The sequence below is a fragment of the Eptatretus burgeri genome, chromosome 5 (genome assembly GCF_056783735.1).
Source record: "Eptatretus burgeri isolate ZD-2024b chromosome 5, Ebu_testis_v1, whole genome shotgun sequence".
Taxonomy (NCBI): domain Eukaryota; kingdom Metazoa; phylum Chordata; class Myxini; order Myxiniformes; family Myxinidae; genus Eptatretus; species Eptatretus burgeri.
The window spans coordinates 19,761,623-19,780,001 of NC_140965.1; the positions used below are offsets into that span (position 1 = coordinate 19,761,623).

Here is an 18,379-nt window from a genome sequence, read left to right on the forward strand (position 1 = left end):
TTACAAATCATCTTCGTATATAACGAAGGTTGAAACAACTTAACTATATGCATTACGGTGATGTTCGAATCTGAGTGAGTTAAATTTGCTCACACCATAAAAAGCAGTAAGGATGGTCGATGAAGGTGATGTTAGCCAACTTCCAAGCAGATGAAAGATGACCTCAGGCAAATGATAGAGTGAACAGAGCAGAATAGTTGTGAAGTACATGTTGCCTTTTGATTAAATCCGTCAGCAAAGCGACAGATACTTTTGCTTGTATTAAATAAAATCAGATTTCTGTTTAATAACACCTCATCTGTCTCAGCTGTGGAATGTCTCTTCTCCATCTCTCCTTCAACAACTGTTCTGCTACCTGTATTGGATTAATGTGGTTAAAATACAGTCCAAAGATTGAATAACTAACATAGTTAGTGATGTTTGTTTCCGAGCTCACTTTGTTCCTTCGGTCCTCCCTCACTCGTCTTGGTGCATCGACTCTTGCCTTCACATCCTCCACCTCACCAACTGTCAGGGTCTTTCTTTGGCCACGTCCTTGGCCCATCAGAGCCATCTCTGCTTCCCAACGTGCCTGGTCTGTTTGCAGCAGCATGGCAAGCCGTGCACGGCGCTCTGTCAGGCACCGATGTCGTGCATCAGAAGGTTTGGGTACTTGGCTGAGTGGAATCGGAAAAATAAAATCTTTATGGAAGAAACACAAAGGACATTAACAAAGGCATTTCACTTCAATATAATAAAGCATGTCGTTTAAACGTCATGTACCATTAGTAAGACTATTGTCCTTTAATAAACAAGGAGCACAAACCAAACTCACAAGTTTGATTAAGATAAGCAAGATGGAAAGTTGTGGATAGGCCTTAAATTGGCCAAGATATAGCAAAAAATGTATTACTTCATTAGGTAACTTACTTTAAAATGACGTCATTGGCAAGATGCACTTTGTTATCCCTGACGTGTTCTGGCCAATCATACAAGCTATACAACTGTTACAAAGAAAACTATAGCCATTAGATATCTGTGTCTGTCCAATCACATTCCTTCCTGCACTGCATCAATGATGCAGCTAATCAGCATTTCATGTCATGCCATCTCCAGTTTCCATTCATCCACTTCATTTACAAACTAGAATGGTACTCGTTTTTAGTTACAGTGCATACCTCTGCCAGGCTGAACAGTTTAGAAGTGAAAGTGAGGAGTAAAAGTGAGAGTGAGATCAAGGAGAGGGGTAGAAGGACACACAGGGGTGAACAAGCTGCACACAAGGTGAATGACACACAAAAAGAAGAGGAAGGGAAAAGCAGAGGATGAAACAGAAAAGGAACAAATCAACCGATAACTTTTTTTTACACAAAAATCAAAGTTCTTAGAAGAGCGAGTGCACTGAATGGATCAGGACGCAACACAACAAGGAAAAGTGGAAAGAGGGGGGAACAACATCAGGGGTTGAAGGACAAAATAGAGGGAGACGTAGACAAATAATGGGTGTGGGGAGGAGTGAGGGTTACAGGAAAGCCTGACGTTGGCTTAGCGGTTAGGTGGCTGGCTTGGGATCCTAGGTTCCTGAGTTTGAGCCCCGTCAGCTGCTGAATTAACATCGGGTGGGGTTGACTGCCTGTCATCCTTCCAAAATTGGCAAAATGAGCATCAGTGTACTGGTAAAAGGGGCACTGCATCAGCGGCATAGCCACGTCCCTAACCAATGATGCAACCAGCAGCCACAGGCTGCACACAAAAGTGTGTGTAGGGGTCCGGGAGGACTATGCGGTGGACAAGATGGATACAGAAGCAAACTCTTAAGAGGAAAAACTGGAAATTTGGAAGGAGATAGGCTTCGGTGTGTGGGGTAGGGGGTTGACGGGGGTAGAAAACATCATGGTTTTGTTTGGGGGATGATCTGAGATGATGGTGAACAGCTGTCTTGAATATTTGGAGGGAATAATGAGATTCAAGAGAATGTGTTAGCTGGAAAAGTTGATTCCACAGGTGGAGAAAAAGAGGAACAAATGAGTGGAGGTGAGCAGTGATTCTGGATTTAGGTAGTTTCACCAGAAAGGGGGTTGATGGTGGACCGTGCGCACCCTGCAGAAACAGGTGGGGACAAAGAAAGGAAAGAGCAGTGCAATACAGAAAGGAGGTGGTAGAAGACAAAAGAGACCACCAACCTGCCTGCGATCAGAGTGTGATAGGCCCATGGACTCAGCTTCAACGAGGGAAATTCCAATGATCTTGAAGGCCTTGATTTCCACAATGTCAAGCAGAGCAAGGTGTGAGAAGCCACTTGAGAGGAGAGAGCAGTACTCCACCAAGCTGTGGATGAAGGCCTTGTAGGTGGAGTGCATTAACCAACAAAAATAAGTGAGGGTGTGGGGCAAAAATCACAATAACCTGGAAAAAACAAAAAAGTTCATGGGAATGTGGTCATTTGGGGGTAGAATTGATCATGAGTATAGACGGGGTCGGGGAGGTACAAGACAAGGTGAGTGTGTGGGATTTGTCAAGGTTAAAAGACATATTCCAAGTGTTGCACCAGTTCCTGAGTCTATCAAAGTCTGCAGAGAAGGAAGAGGCTTCTGCCTGCTTGCCTGAAGGATGAAAAATGATATGGCAGAATGGGAATCATGAGTAAAGAGATGGGCAGGAATCAGAGAGATGGGCAGGAATTTCTAGGGAATCAGAGAGATTGTTGAAGAAGATGAAGAACAAGACTGAGCCCAAAACACTGCCTTGGGGAACTCCATTCTTAATAGGGTGAGGATATGAGATAATCCCATAAAAAGCTATACAATGAATATGAGAGGAGTTGAAATTAGTGATCCATGAGAAGAGGTGGCCTTGGATGCCACAAGCAGAAAGTTTAGATCGCAAGGTGGGATGCCAACTGTATTAAAAGCTTGAGATATGTCCAGAGAGACAGCCCTTATCTCATGATTGAGATTCATGACTTCTATCCATTGTTGGGAGAGTATAAGCACCATGTCCATGGTAGAATGACCGGGTCTGAAACCAAACTGATGATCTGACATTAGTCCGTTGGAGAAAAGGAAGGATTTAATGACAACTGCATTGATAGATTCCATGACCTTGTTTTCAATTGGAAGCAAGGCGATTGGCATGTAGTTAAGAGGATACATTTTAGCACCATGTTTGTGTATTGCAGTGATATTGTTCAAAATCCAGGCAGATGGAAACTGACCCAGAGAGAATGATGGCGTGAACAGAGCAGAAAAAGGATTAGCAAGAGCAGGTTTTTCGGACACATAAACTGATATCATCTGGGTCTGCCAAAGAATCGGAGTTGAGGTTTGCCAGAAACCTCTCCACCTTATCAAGTGGAAAAGATAGCATCCAAGAGCAGTTGGGTAGGAGTGGGTAGGTTACGTGTCGGGCGTGAGGAGTTTGCTACACATTACTTGGAAGCCAACACAGAATTGAGGCATTGAGCCTTCGCATGAGCAGAGTTGGCTGTGGTGCCATACACCAGAGAAAGACCAAAGCACCACCAGGTCTGTTGTGAAAGAGACAGATTTGAGAATTCAGCCTTGAGGTTGGCCAGACCTTGTTTTATGGCTTTCCTGAGCATGGACACAAACTTGTTCTGGGCTTTGTGGAATGATCTAAGGTTGCCTTCAGTCGGATTTGCCTTCCAGGAAGAGAAGGCGAGTTGTTTGAAGGCAACTGCCTCACCACAGGATTCTGTGTACCAGAGGTGAGAGGATAGGTACAACTGCAGAGGAGATGGTAAAAATCTGTACATGAGGGAAAGCAAGTTTGTGTGGAAGGATTCCCAGGCAGTTTTAATATCAGAACAGGTGGAAATGAAGAACGTCTTGACACGAGAGGGCAGCTAGCAGTCCCTGCCAGTCAGCTTGGATGAACTGCCAGACTCGACGGCACTGAGGCATCTCTCTGAGAATAGCCAGAAAGATGTTGACTCTCACAGACACATGATCAAATTAACCTGTTGGAGCAGAAGAGGAACAGGACATTTTTGTAGGAAAATGCGCCATTACCAAGTCCGACGTGTCACTGGGAGAAAACGGGGTCGGAAAGTTCACTGATTAGGTGATAAACTGTTAGATTCAATAAATATGGTGTCGATGTACTGAGGCACATGCTTGATGGGCCAAATGACTTCCTCTAGTGTCTAAGTTACTTGTGTGATATTCCCACTCATCTACTGCCATATCCCCATGTTTCCCATCTTTTTAAAGTCATGTGATGTTTGTAAGTTTGTCAAATATCCGCTTGTTGCCTTTATGCCCTTTTGTGTCAACGATCCTGTCATTTGCCTCCATAATCTTCAGCTTTGTATTTTCATAAAAATTAAAAAAATAAAATAAAAAAAAACATTATTTGTAAACTAAGCTTATACTGGTTAAAAAAAATTCTCAAAAGAATATCACGTGTTTTAACAAGAGTAAGTGAGACTCTTATTAAGAGTAATAGAATGAGAAGAATTTTTTATCAAAGAAAAAATAAAAAAATGGATGATATCATTATGAACGAGAACGGCACTCATCGACATCGCAGCATCGACCGATATGCCTCTGCCCACATTATTACATACTTGCACCAAGTTTAATTTAAATCCCTTCAGCTATTCTCAAGTATCACATTTTTACCTCAAATGACCTTTGACCTCTTGATGCCAAAATATAAGCAGTTCATCTTTGCATCATAATATATACTTCTACCAAGTTTGATAAAAATCCCATCACTGGTTCACAAGTTAGTGCAGTGACAGAATTTTTAACTAACATGACCCTTGACCTTTGACCTTTTGACTCCAAAATCGAATCAGTTCATCTTTGCATCATTATACATACTTGTACCAAGTTTGACTTGGATTCCTTCAGCCGTTCTTCAGTTATCATGGTAACAAAAAACGATCACGGACAGATGGACGCACAGACAACCCGAAAATATCATGCCTCCGGCAACTGTCCGCTGAGGCATAAATATCATCTCAAAGATTTAATCTTCAGTGATGTATACAGCAGTATTAATAATATAAAAAATTACCCCCGTGTGGGAGTGACGGTCATCTCTATAATGTTTTTTACTATCATAATTGATGAACCGTTGCCAGATATCTCCTAAAATGACAGACGAGATAGGTTTTGAAAATGGCGACTTTCACAAATTTGTGACCTCGTGACCTTGACCCTGACCGCGAATCCGGGAAAAATATGTCGTTGAGTATCACTCATCGACCTCTATCCACATACCAAATTTCATCAAGATCGGAAGTAAAAAGTTTTCTTTGTACCGGGAGGTGTTTTTGACCATCTTCCAGGTTACGTGGCGGCCAAACGGGACGGAAATTCAAAAATCTGTCCAGTTAGATACAGGATAATATTTTTTACTGTCATAATCAAACACTTGCCGAATATCTTGTAGAATGGCAGACTAGATAGGTTTTCAAAATGGCGATTTTTATAACTTACGTGACTTCGTGACCTTGACCCTGACCTTGAACCCGGACAAAAAGTTATATTGTTGTGCAACACTCATCGACCTCTACCCATGTACTAAGTTTCATCAAGATCGGAAAGAAAAATTGTTGACGGACAGACATTTGGTCCGGCTTTATTAGGTCATCTCGGTAGAGATGACCGAACTAGAAGGGCACTCGGTAGAGAGCATACCTGTGCCAAGCTGATTAGTTTACATTTTGTATCCCACCGAGAGCCTGCATTTGGATCCGGACCTTAACCAAAATCTAATCGGCTTGTTCTTGTCACCTACCCAACTCATCTACCAAATTTTATATTAAAAAAACGTTTAACGTTAATGTAATAAAAATATATAAAATTGAACGTTAATATAATAAAATACGTTTAACGTTAAAAAAAATAAAAAGTACCAAATAAAATAAAATAAAAATCCACAACGTTTTGAAATATAGTTCAAGATATTGTTTTTGTCCCTGTCCCTCAATAGTGAAAATCTATTCAAAAAATGTACATATATGTAAAAAACAACAACTCTAGGTTCTGAATTCGGATCTTCACCAAAATCGAATCAATTCATCCCTGTCACACACCCAACTGGTCCACCAATTTTCGTTCGCATCCATGCATAACTTTTTGATTTATCATGCTTGCAGACAGACAAACAGATAAATAGGGGTGAAAACAAACAAACAAACAAAAAGGTAACAATAGTAAAATTACATAATTATAACCCATACTTCATATCCTGGTTCCATCGAGTTTCCAAAGTTGCTCTCGCTTCATCGAGGCTCTTCTGCCTACAGACATGCAGACAAAACATGTTTAAAAGTTTGTTGAATCATCTGCAGAATTACAGTACAGTGGTCATGGTATTATGATACAAACTTTCACAAATGTTTTGATTATAACTAATGGTGAATGTGTTTCATCAAATAAATAGCTGAGCTATCTGTCAGATGAAAATTTTCCAAATCAAATGCCTTGGACTTTTAAATAATCTTTTGGAAAGCGATGTTTACAGCATCTCGCAATCAATGTTTAACATCATTGTGCAAACGATTTCTATTCTCCTGCCAAGGACCATCGGTGGTTGTTTCCCCAAAGTTATTCACAACCCAAGGAGGTCAAAAGGTTCATTGTGGAACATTTGATTGTGAATCTGTAGGAACCAGCTGTTTTCACACTATTTTGAATGCATTTTTGATGCGCAGAGCTTTCCATGCCAATACCTACTGTTCAATTTCACAAATAATTGGTAGTACAAAGGCACCACCAACAAGTACATCGGCTGAGTATAGAAAACGTACCTCCTACATGCATGTACAAGCAATTCCATGAGGCTCAAGGCATTGTAAAATTAGACATCATTTGACGTCACAACATCGGCCGATATGCCTCCACCCACATTAAGTCGTTGCTAACTTTAACTTTGACCGAAAACCTCAACACCATTTGACCTCAATATCGAACCTGTACATATGTATCATGGTATGTGTGGAGTACTTAGTTTAGTTCAAATCGCTACCTCGATAACAACATATTTACCTGACATGACCTATGACCTTCAACCTCTTCAGGCTAAAAATTCATTAGTTCATCTTTGCATCGTAATATTGTTAAGGAGTCAGTGGTGGCGGGATTCGGACGAGTGATGTCAATCACTGTCCGTAACCAGTTTGGGTTTTCGCACCCTTCTCTCGACATCCAAATGTTACATATTCAGCGTCACTCAACCACCGCCATCTCCGGGGTTATAACGCCGGCTGGTTCGGCAAAGGCCTCAGGTCACGAGTCTCAAATCGCGATACCAACGCACCCCTGGACCTTACCAGTTGGGGAAATAGACCCCGGTTACAGACTGGTTTTGTCAGATACCGAGCAAATTCTGCCAGTCTGTAACCATTTTGGTTTTTATATCCAAATTGAGCGGATCGTTCCTCGGCGCGGCACGAACTAATTCAAAGCAGCAACTTCATACGGATCAGCCAGATTTATTAGGGACACATCGGGGAACACGACACAAGCAAAGCATTCACGACAATGTTATAATTAATCTATAACCCCTTCTTAACTAGGGAGCTACGGATTACGGGTTTCGAAGGGGACTCTAACGAAATAAACCTTAAACAACATGCAGACAAGACACAGAGTACTTGGTGACGTTTCATGGACGAGAGGAAAGTGTCAAAGCACGAATGTGGCTCGTGACAAGCCGATGTCCACGGATTTGAGCACCCAAGCTCGAACACGCCGCGTGGCAAAATAGCGCTCGTCCATGTGTCGCAGCCCTCACGCACGCAACCTCGCGCGTTCAGACCCCGCGAGGTCGACTGCACCAGAGCGAAAGATCCACGGTGGTATGCTCCAGCTGGCTTTTCACAAGGTCCAGCATACAAGTCCAGGCCTGGCCTGTTCACCAGATCAGGCCAAATCGAGGTGTTGGGCTCCGGCAGGTGGATCAGCAGGCGGATTGACAAACGTGTCGAGGACCTCCTCATAAAAGTCGATTGCCGACTTGATGTGCAGGCAGCCTTTCCCACTGCCAAAATGGCAGACTCGGCGCGCTCAGTTTCCCCCTCGCCTCTCGGCCGACTGCTCGCCTCTCAGCCGACTGCAGTTTCACTTCTTCTTTCTCGGCGCTCGTCGCCTCTCTATTTCACTTTCTGCCGATCGCAGACTGACCTCGGTGCTCTCAGTTCCACCTTCTCTTCCCGGCGCTCGCTTCTCTCGAAACCGACAGCGGTTTCACTTCCTTTTTCTCTGTGCTCGTCGCCTCAGTTTCACTTCCTCTTTCTCGGTGCTCTCTCACCTCACCTCTCAGTCTCGGCGCTCTCAGTTTCACCACCACCTTCTCTAGGCTGCTCCCCCTCAGAGCGCTGGGCGGGGACTATTGTCCGGAGAGAGGAAGGAAGAAGAAGAACCTCTCGGTCCACCACCAATGTACAACCAATAAACAGCCTCTTCCACTCGCGACACACATGTAACGTCCATTTATCGAACAACCTGGCTAAAGATGCATTTAATGGGGTATCTGGGCTAATCCTATATTTAATAACACACTAAGGGCCATTTCCACAACAATATATTGTTGCGCCACGGGTACCAAGACACCAGCTTATGACTCAGGGGGATTAATCCCCGGTTGTCCTCGGTAGAGCCGGACCTGGGGCCACTGCTCACAATTAACGTTGTGGTATGGTGGGTTGTTTTAGAACCACGAAGGCCACCCAGTCAACCAGGAGTTCCAGTGTCCACCGTCTAATTATTCCGTTTAACTAGAGGTCACGTGGTTACCTGAGCAGGGAGCGCGCCCTCAGCAAAGCACTAATGTTATCTGATTAGATTAAAATTAGGGCGGCCGAGCGTTTTAACCGCTGGTGCGTGGCGACTATTTTTGGTCAAATTTGTGGTAATTACCTCCCTGTCTATCTCGTTCGAACAATGCTAGACCAATGGAAGGAAAGGACAAACACGGACAGGTTGGAAATCGACAAATGATTTATCAACAATAAAATAAATAAATAAAAATAACTTTTTATTTTATGAGGTAAATAAAGAATAAATTTCAAAGCAAAATCAATCAAAATACCAGGAGGGACAAAGAGCAGATGCTTATCAGCGGTTGACTTACAGCTAAACACAGACATGGGTACCCAACAGATCATTCGGGGAGGGAAAGAATCTTCTCGCTCACCAGAAAGTCGTCCGTGAAGTGAAAACGTCCTGAAATGTGTGCGTGCGTGTCACGTCCATCGCCAGCACCCAGTCTTGCCATGCACCTTCTCGCGAACAGCCTTGAGCGCCAATCGACGTCTGCGAGGGCACCGAGATCGTCTGTCGCGGGTTTAGACCCTGGTGCTGCGACACGGGCAGTTCCTCACACCTCACAAAACTGGTGACGTCCAGTGACCCACACGGTCCGTCGGTTACTGACCCGCGCCTCACTCGTCGGCGTCATTCTCTTCTCCCTCCTCTTTCTCTCGCCCTTTTACTTCTCTCGCCTCCGCTTTCCTTTCACTTCTCTCGCCCTTTTCCTCTCACTTTTCTCTCCAGCTTTCTTTTACTTCTCTCTGCGGCTTTCTTTTACTTCTCTCTCCTCAGAACGGACCTCCAATTCGTTTTATATCTGTGGGCCGTCTCGGCGGCACAGTCCGCCCCAAGCTCACCCCGCCCCACTTGCGCACGGTTACCATGACAACCCATGCGCTCTCAAAAAAAGGCGGGCGTCGGAGCTCGCGAAAGAAAAGCTGAGGAAAAATGAGGGCGGACTTCAGGAGCTCGCGAAAGAAATGTGTGTAAACGTGTCTGTCGTAAAGAAAAAAGCTTCCCATAAGAAAGGGGATCTATCCTTTACCCTTCTCAACGAATCACATTTAAGATCCCATTAGACATGGCGATGGGGCTAATCTGAACATGCCATTAAGGAAATAACTGTCTGAGGACCTGGATGTGTGGATGCATTCATCAGACCGGATTCTAAATACGTAACACTATACTTACATGAAGTTTGGTCAAAATCCCATCAGTGGTTATAAACAAGTTATCGCGGTAACGAAAGCCTATCACGGACACACTCACTGACTGACTGACTGACAACTCGAAAAACATTAACTTCCGTCGACTTGGTCAGCGGAGGCATAAAAACCAAGCAATCACAATGCCAACACCTGCTGTAGTTATCCCATTCTCTCCGACACCGTTCTTGCCTCTCGTTCTGCGACATTTTCCTTTCCCACCTCACACTATTTGGCCGTCCGACTCCTCCATTACGCAAAAACGCCATCCGCAGCTAGAACTGGAATTACAAAGAACAACTGCAAAGTAAGATATTCATAAAATGCAGATAACATAAATATATATATATATATATATATATATATATAATTATATATATATATATATATATATAATTATATACCGTCATGAAATATTACAGTATTTTTTATACGGACAAAGGATGCAAAATAAACCATGTGAAGAACACCAGCAGCTGTGGCTTCATGGAAATGAATCAACCCACGAGGTTGAAACTGGTAACATGAGGGGAAATGTAAGTTGTAAGGCCTGATGGAACGACCTCGTTTGATATGGGGAAAATAAATAATACTGCACAGGAAACTGAGTTGAAAACGTTCATCAGAGGGTTGTCATGGAAACGAGGATGGGATTTCGTACGATGGATTTCATCGCGGTTATCAAGCGAATTTGAAAACAATTTTATGTCAAGTTTTGCGATGTTGTTTAAAAAAAAAAGAAATTGTTCTGAAATGGATGACAAATAGAGAAAAAAAATGGGACGCCGGCCGTGATTGTTGTTTTACACCCTAACTGAGTCGGAACCATGACGAAACGAAAATTTAATACACAACACTAAACGTACGCTGAATAGAAAAAGTATATAAATTACAAGTAAATGGTATATTGTGAAAGAAAAAAATCACAAAAAATATATTGTAAAAATGAAATTCTTATTCATGAAAGTTAAAACCGGAAGTGCATTTCTTTCATACTCTAACGTGTATCTTTTTATTGAAATTAATTTTAACTAAGAGCGAAGCGCTCTAGTGAATACGAGTGATGTGAAACAAAAATGAATTATAACACACATAACAGGACAACCAACCGCTCTTACTGTGGTCAACAAACCACGCGCAGTGCATTGTGGGACGGTGCCCCGTGCAGTGTTTTGTGGCGTAGTTGTGGAAAAGTATTTTGTGCACAGGACGGTAGTGAGTTTTGATTTCTTTCTTCATTTTATTTATTTTACTTATACTTTTGTTAAATTTTCATTATTTTATCAGCAGATTGGCTTCTTTCGTATCGTAAAAGACAAGATACAAGAAGCGATAGAGGTGAGGTAATATTAGGTTTTCGAATCGACATGTCCTTTCTTACTCCACCACAGAACACGTTAACATATATTATATACAAACATCGCCTGTCCAGGATTGGTCGAGGAACCGATACGTGACATGACTAATGCTCATCTGAACTACTGACAAAACTTCACGTGTTTTGCTGAAATATTTTTATTGGTTTATTATTATTATTATTATTATCTATATATTAATACTGAAGGACCAATTTTGTGCTCCTCCTAGCGGTCGCGTCACGTTTTTCTCGGTACTGTGACCTGGACTGAAAGAAACTTCATACCTGTAAGAGTGCATCGCACATAGTGGCAATAGTCAACCTTCAACTCTGAAGCAGAATAAACACTTTTCGTTTTACATTCGTTTCATGGCGACGTGTGACGTCACCGCTGAAAGGCGTCAGGACGTCATGACATCATTGGTCATTCGCTGACGTCATTACGTCTGTCGTTGATAGACCGTCACCGCTTTGTGGTGTAATTCCACTCCTCGAAAATAGCGTCTGCAATGTAAAACCCTCTTCTGCACATGCTGACTACCTCAGAATGTGAATTTCACACAAAAAAATGTAACAAGAAACATTGTATCTTCTATATATTAATACTGAACGACCAATTTTGTGCTCCTCGCGGTCGCGTCACGTTTTTCTCGGTACTGTGACCTGGACTGAAAGAGACTTCGTACCTGTAAGAGTGCATCGCACATAGTGGCAATAGTCAACTTTCAACTCTGAAGCAGAATAAACACTTTTCGTTGAGACGGGGGCGAGGAGTGAAGAGGCGGCGCGGGGGATGAAGAAACGGGGGCAGGGAGTGAAGAGGCGGGGGTGGGGGATGAAGAGACGGAGGCAGGGAGTGAAGAGGCGGGGGTGGGGATGAAGAGATGGGGGCGAGGAGTGAAGAGGTGGGGCCAGGGGATGAAGAGACGGGGGCAGGGAGTGAAGAGGCGGCACGGGGGATGAAGAAACGGGGGCAGGGAGTGAAGAGGTGGGGCCAGGGGATGAAGAGACGGGGGCAGGCAGTGAAGAGGCGGCGCGGGGGATGAAGAAACGGGGGCAGGGAGTGAAGAGGCGGGGTGGGGGATGAAGAGGCGGGGGTGGGGATGAAGAGATGGGGCGAGGAGTGAAGAGGTGGGGCCAGGAGATGAAGAGACGGGGGCAGGGAGTGAAGAGGTGGGGGCAAGGTAAGCAAATTTTTGGGCAGGGGTAAGCAAATTGAAAGCGGGAGATGGGGCAGGGGTTGAGTGGGCGGGGGCTGGGGTGAATTAGGCGGGGTTGAGTGTGAGGGGTGGACAGGGGCAAGTGGGGCGGGGAATCAAGAGACGGGGCATGTGGAGTGAAGAGGTGGTGGCGGGGCTGGGTAATTAAATTTTTGGGCGGGGGTAAGCAAATTGAAGGCGGGGGGGAATGCGGCAGGGGCGGGGGATGAGTAGGAGGGGGCAAGTACGCCCTATCCAGTCTATGTCCCTCGAGTGTGGGCGAGCTGGTGAGGGTGGATGAATGAACGGAATCCGTCTGTGACGGGGTTACGGCTACTTATTATTATTACTTGTGTGGGCCTGGAGGTGCGTGCCAGTATGTGCAGCTTCGTGCCTGCAGTATCAGGTCCCCAGCATCAATTGTGACGTCATATCAAACGAAGAAGAAGAATTGTGATGCCCCCTCTCTCTCGCCCCCCTCTCTCCCTCTCTCCCCCTCTCTCCCCTCTCCTCTGTCCCCCTCTCTCCCCCCTCCTCTGTCCCCCTCCTCTCTCGCCCCACCTCTCTCCCTCCCCTCTCTCGCCCCTCTCTCCCTCCCCTCTCTCGCCTCCCCTCTTCCCCCTCTCTCCCCCTCCTCTCTCCCCCTCCTCTCTCCCCCTCCTCTCTCCCCCTCCTCTCTCCCCCTCCTCTCTCCCCCTCCTCTCCCCCCTCCTCTCTCCCCCTCCTCTCTCCCCCTCCTCTCTCCCCCTCCTCTCTCCCTCCCCTCTCTTGCCCCCCTCCCACCCCCTCTCGCCCTTCTCTCTCCCCCTCTCTCTCCCCCTCCTCGCTCCCTACTCCTCTGTCCCCCTCCTCTCTCCCTCTCCTCTCTTGCCCCCCTCTCACTCCCCTCTCACTCCCCTCTCTCGCCCTTCTCTCTCCCCCTCCTCTCTCCCTTCTCTTGCCCCCTCTCCCTCCTCTCCCCCCTCTCCCTCGTCTCCCCCTCCTCTCCCCCTCCTCTCCCCCTCCTCTCCCCCTCCTCTCCCCTCCTCTCTCCCTCCTCCTCTGTCCCCCTCCTCTCTCTTGCCCCCCTCACCCCCTCTCTCGCCCTTCTCTCTCACCCCTCTCTCCCCCTCCTCTCTCCCTCCTCTCTCTTGCACCCCCCTCACCCCCTCTCTCACCCTTCTCTCTCGCCCCCTCTCTCCCCCCTCCTCTCTCGTCCCTTTCTTTGTAAATGTATTCACAAATGTCTACCAAGCACAACGATTAATTCCATCCTTGGGGAAAAAACAGCTTTCAAACCCTTGGGAAGCAGCTGTTTCCCTCGGGAAAATTCAAACCTTGGGATTAATTAATAATTTGAATAATTAATCAAACCTTGGGAGTATGGCACATACCCAGAGAAAGGCACATACCCAGGTCCCCAGTGTCGATTGACGTCATACCAAACGAAGAAGAATTGTGACGTCAATCCTTCAAAAAAAATAAAAAATAAAAAAAATAAACTAAATAAACATTAATTGTGACGTCATTCGTGATGTCATTGCACCGTGTCCTGTCATTGGTTCACAGATACATGGCCGTATCTTGGGAACCGCTCGTCCGATCGATATCAAACCTCGAAAAGGCACATCCGCGGGTCCCCGGCAATATTCCTGGCAAGTTTCAATCCGATCGGACCGGTGGTCGTCCGGTTATTAATAATTTACGAAAAAAATTGGCATGAGAAGGTGGAACGACACCTTCAGCTGCCATATATACACCTTTTCAACACTGGAAAAAGCAGTAAAATGGCCGTAACTTGGGAACCGCTCGTCCGATCGACATCAAACCTCGAAAAGGCACATCTGCGGGTCCCCGGCAATATTCCTGGCAAGTTTCAATCAGATCGGACCAGCGGTCGTCGAGAAACGGCGGTCGCAGACAAACAAACAGACAGACACACAGAGATTGCTGGAATTATAGATAGATTATTATTATTGCGTGCCATCCCTCCATATGGAGTACGACTGTCCTCCACAATAATAATAATTTTTTTTATTATTATTATTATTATCCCACAAGAAAGCTCATGGAAGAGAGAGGCGACAGCTTTAAAAACAAAAATTACAATGTAATCACGAATCTCAACACAAAAGGAGTGATTTTCATGAGCAGCAAAACAAGGTAAAACAAATTGGGAATAAAATTAATAAAATACTTCAAAAGGCGATTGATTGATCTGCTGTGGAGAGAATAGAAGGTAAGGTTTGGACCTTGGGACGGAGGGTAAGATTTGGACCCTGGGACGGAGGGTAAGGTTTGGACCCTGGGACAGAGGGTAAGGTTTGGACCTTGGGACAGAGGGAAAGGTTTGGACCCTGGGACGGAGGATAAGGTTTGGACCTTGGGACGGAGGGTAAGGTTTGGATCCTGGGACGGAGGGTAAGGTTTGGATCCTGGGACGGAGGGTAAGGTTTGGATCCTGGGACGGAGGGTAAGGTTTCGACCCTGGGACGGAGGGTAAGGTTTGGATCTTGGGACGGAGGGTAAGGTTTGGACCCTGGGACGGAGGGTAAGGTTTGGACCCTGGGACAGAGGGAAATGTTTTGGACCTTGGGACGGAGGGTAAGGTTTGGACCTTGGAACGGGGAGGGTAAGCTTTGAACCCTGGGACGGAGGGTAAGGTTTGGACCCTGGGACGGAGGGTAAGGTTTGGACCCTGGGACGGAGGTTAAGCTTTGGACCCTGGGACGGAGGGTAAGGTTTGGACCCTGGGACGGAGGGTAAGGTTTGGACCCTGGGACGGAGGGTAAGGTTTGGAGCCTGAGACGGAGGGTAAGGCTTGGACTTTGGAGCCTGAGACGGAGGGTAAGGTTTGGAGCCTGAGACGGATGGTAAGGCTTGGACTTTGGAGCCTGAGACGGAGGGTAAGGTGTGGAGCCTGAGACGGAGGGTAAGGTTTGGAGCCTGAGACGGAGGGTAAGGTTTGGAGCCTGAGACGGAGGGTAAGGTTTGGAGCCTGAGACGGAGGGTAAGGTTTGGAGCCTCGGACGGAGGGTAAGGTTTTGAGCCTCGGACGGAGGGTAAGGTTTTGAGCCTCGGACGGAGGGTAACGTTTTGAGCCTCGGACGGAGGGTAAGTTTTGGAGCCTGGGACAGAGGGTAAAGCTCCTCTTTTGCTCCGACGAAGAGTAAGGCTCGAAACGTCAGTGACCTTTCTCTCCACTGCGGATTATTCACCATTTGGTGTTTTATTTCCCATTTGTTTTGGCTTCTTAAAAGGCAATGTTTTCACAATCGGCCAACAGTCATGTCAGATTAAGGGAATATGCACCAGAGTAGCGTGTCGTTGCATCCACTTTCCGCCAGTACTCCAGGGGCCTCCATCTGGCCATCCCCCAGGCAGATGCCTGGCCCATCCCCATCTCCTTGAGATGCTGATCAACCTGCTGTAACCATGAGGCACATGGTTGGTCCATTGTTCTCCTCCACTCACGAGGCTCCCTCGCTGACACAATCTGGTGAGCACGATCAGCATCAGGAAAATGAGCCACATGTCCAGACAGTCGCAGATTACACTCACGGACTATGCAGGTAACAAATATCATTTGAGTCACAGCAACCGCTCGTTGGACACAAAGTCCGACCAGCAATAGCCAAGGATTCTCCGAAGAGGCCTGGTATCAATGTAATTAAGTCTCCATCTCAGATCCCTGGTCAGGGTCCAAGTCTCACATCCGTAGAGCAAGACTGGAAGCACAAAGGACCTGAAGACTCGGACTTTCGCCCTCCTGCACAGGTACCAGCAGTGATACCTACACCCCATGTTCCAGTGAATCCTTGACTCCTCAGGCCCGGCCCAGATGTCTATTAACCTCTGGCTCACAAAGAGCGGAGGCATAAATATCACTGCCAAGGTAAGTGAATCTCTCTGTGACCTCAACATCCTCAAGACAAACAGGTACAGACAGGATAGCAGCAGGTACAGACACATCCAAGATGTCATTGTAAACCTGGTTCTTCGTTTTGACCCAGGAAACCCATAATCCCAGCGGCTCCAACTCCTCATTGAGCACCTCGAGGGTCCCCCAAAAGGACATATAGAATCTCCGCAAATATTTTTTTATGTTTTTTTTTTGTATACATTGTCGAGGCTCATATGAGAGCTAACATACAACGCACAAGGGGGTAGGAGACAGGAGGGCGGGAGAGGGAAGGACAAAACAGTGGGGAATACAGACATTATTAGATCTGTGGAAGGGAGACGGATGGGGCGGGGAACACGGGGTATACAAGATAGACATCACAGGGACTTTCAGGAAGGAAAGCAGGGAATTTGAAGGAGGTGGGTTTGGGTTGGATTTACGGGGGTAGAAAAGATCGTGGTTTTGGATGGGGGCAGATAAGAGGTGGTGGTGAGCAGCTGTTTTGAAGACCTGGAGGGAAGGGTGGGATAGAACAGTGTGGGAGTTTTTCCAGAGGTGGGAAAAAAAGAGGAATTAAAGGGTGAAGGTGAGCAGTGATTCGTGATTTTGGTAGTTTTACCAGAAGGAGGATGCTGGCAGACCCTGAGCGCCCTGCGGAAATATGCGGGGGGGGGGGGTGGGACATATCGCAGGCAGAGCAGGGGGGGCGAGACCAGAGAGGATACGGTAGAAAACAAAGACTAATGGCCTGCCTACGGTGAGAGAGTGAGAAGCCCAAAGACTCAGCCTCATTGTGGGAGATGCCAATGATCCAAAATGCCTTGGTTTCCACAGCGTGAAGCCGAGAAAGGTGAGAGGCAGAGCACCAGCCCAGAGGGGAGAGCATTACTCCATCAGGTTCCAGACGAAAGCTTTATATGTGATCAGGAGCTCAGGTGGGCTGAGGAAGGACTTTGCATGACCGAGGATTCCCAGTCGGCGACTGGTTTTGGAGGCCAGGTTGGAAATGTTTCTTTCCGCGTAAAGATCATTTCAGATAGTGAGACCCAGAACCTTGAATGAAAGGACATCTTCCAGAGGATTGTTGAGAAAGTAGATGGGGGGTGGGTTTGAGAAAGTAAGATGACTGCTTCATCTGCAAAATCAAGGTCAAAGGTCTTGACATTCCCAAACAAGGCACTACAGCTTAATCTCTCCAACATCCTCCCCAGAGTCCAGTCCATCCAAGTGCTGAAAAGTGTGGGGGCCAGTACACACCCCTGACGAACTCCAGTAACAATTCGAAATAAGTCAGAGATAGTACCACTACATCTCACAGCACTCTCAGTACCAGAGTATAGTTCAGACATCAGACTGATCAGTTTTGGCGGCACCCCATGAAAACCGAGAATCCTCCAGAGGGCATCCTGATTCATTGAATCAAACACTTTGCAGAGATCCCACATAGGCTGCCAGCAGCCCCTGCCGAAACTCTTGTCTGTGTTCGGTGAGGACCCGAAGAGCAAGAATACGGTCAATTGTTGACCTCTGGTGTAAAGCCTGACTGCTCTGGGCACTGGCGCTCAAGCAGATTGTGGCGAACCTTATCAATATTTATTCGAGCAAAGACCGTGCTGCCCGACACTGAGAGCAGCGTCACCCCTCGGTAGTTGTTGCAGTCCTGGCGATCACCCTTCCCTTTCCAGAGAGGGACAACAAGTCCCCTCTTCCAGTCAGTTGGGATGATGCCTGTGTTCCAGGCAGAGCACAAAAATGCATGCAATGACACGAGTACAGCATTTCCACCATCCTTGAGAAGTTCAGCATGGATGCCACAGATACCAGCAGCTTAAACCCAATTCAACCGGTTCACCGCAGCCTGGGTTTCCACAAACAAAGGTGTATCGCAGTTGATTGTCGGGTCAGCATTCGAGATCGTAACACCCATGACATCCACCTCGACAGCTGGTGGATCAGCCTGGTGCAACTGC

At 46.4% G+C, this 18,379-nt stretch overlaps 2 protein-coding genes across 6 annotated transcripts in view; one reads left to right on the forward strand and one right to left on the reverse strand.

Annotated features, from left to right (window-relative positions):
* TCHP (trichoplein keratin filament binding) overlaps window positions 1-10,573 on the reverse strand; it is a 41,548-nt gene extending 30,975 nt beyond the window's left edge. The window contains exons 1-5 of the mRNA XM_085880916.1: window positions 10,427-10,573; window positions 10,124-10,251; window positions 6,194-6,253; window positions 437-656; window positions 299-355 (exon numbers count right to left, since the gene is read on the reverse strand). Of these exons, the coding sequence (XP_085737042.1) occupies window positions 299-355; window positions 437-656; window positions 6,194-6,253; window positions 10,124-10,239 (453 nt within the window). The 5' untranslated portion in view covers window positions 10,240-10,251; window positions 10,427-10,573. The remainder of the gene's footprint in view (window positions 1-298; window positions 356-436; window positions 657-6,193; window positions 6,254-10,123; window positions 10,252-10,426) is intronic.
* Window positions 10,574-11,046: 473 nt separating this feature from the next.
* The window catches only part of CD2BP2 (CD2 cytoplasmic tail binding protein 2), a 40,462-nt gene continuing 33,129 nt past the window's right edge, over window positions 11,047-18,379 (forward strand). Inside the window, exons 1-2 of one of the 5 annotated variants that reach the window (XM_085880917.1) lie at window positions 11,091-11,163; window positions 11,258-11,308. The gene's annotated coding sequence lies outside the window, so the exon portion shown is untranslated. Of the gene's footprint in view, window positions 11,186-11,257; window positions 11,309-18,379 lie in introns of all 5 variants that reach the window. The other 4 variants (XM_085880919.1, XM_085880918.1, XM_085880920.1 and 1 more) reach the window with 4 other exon arrangements.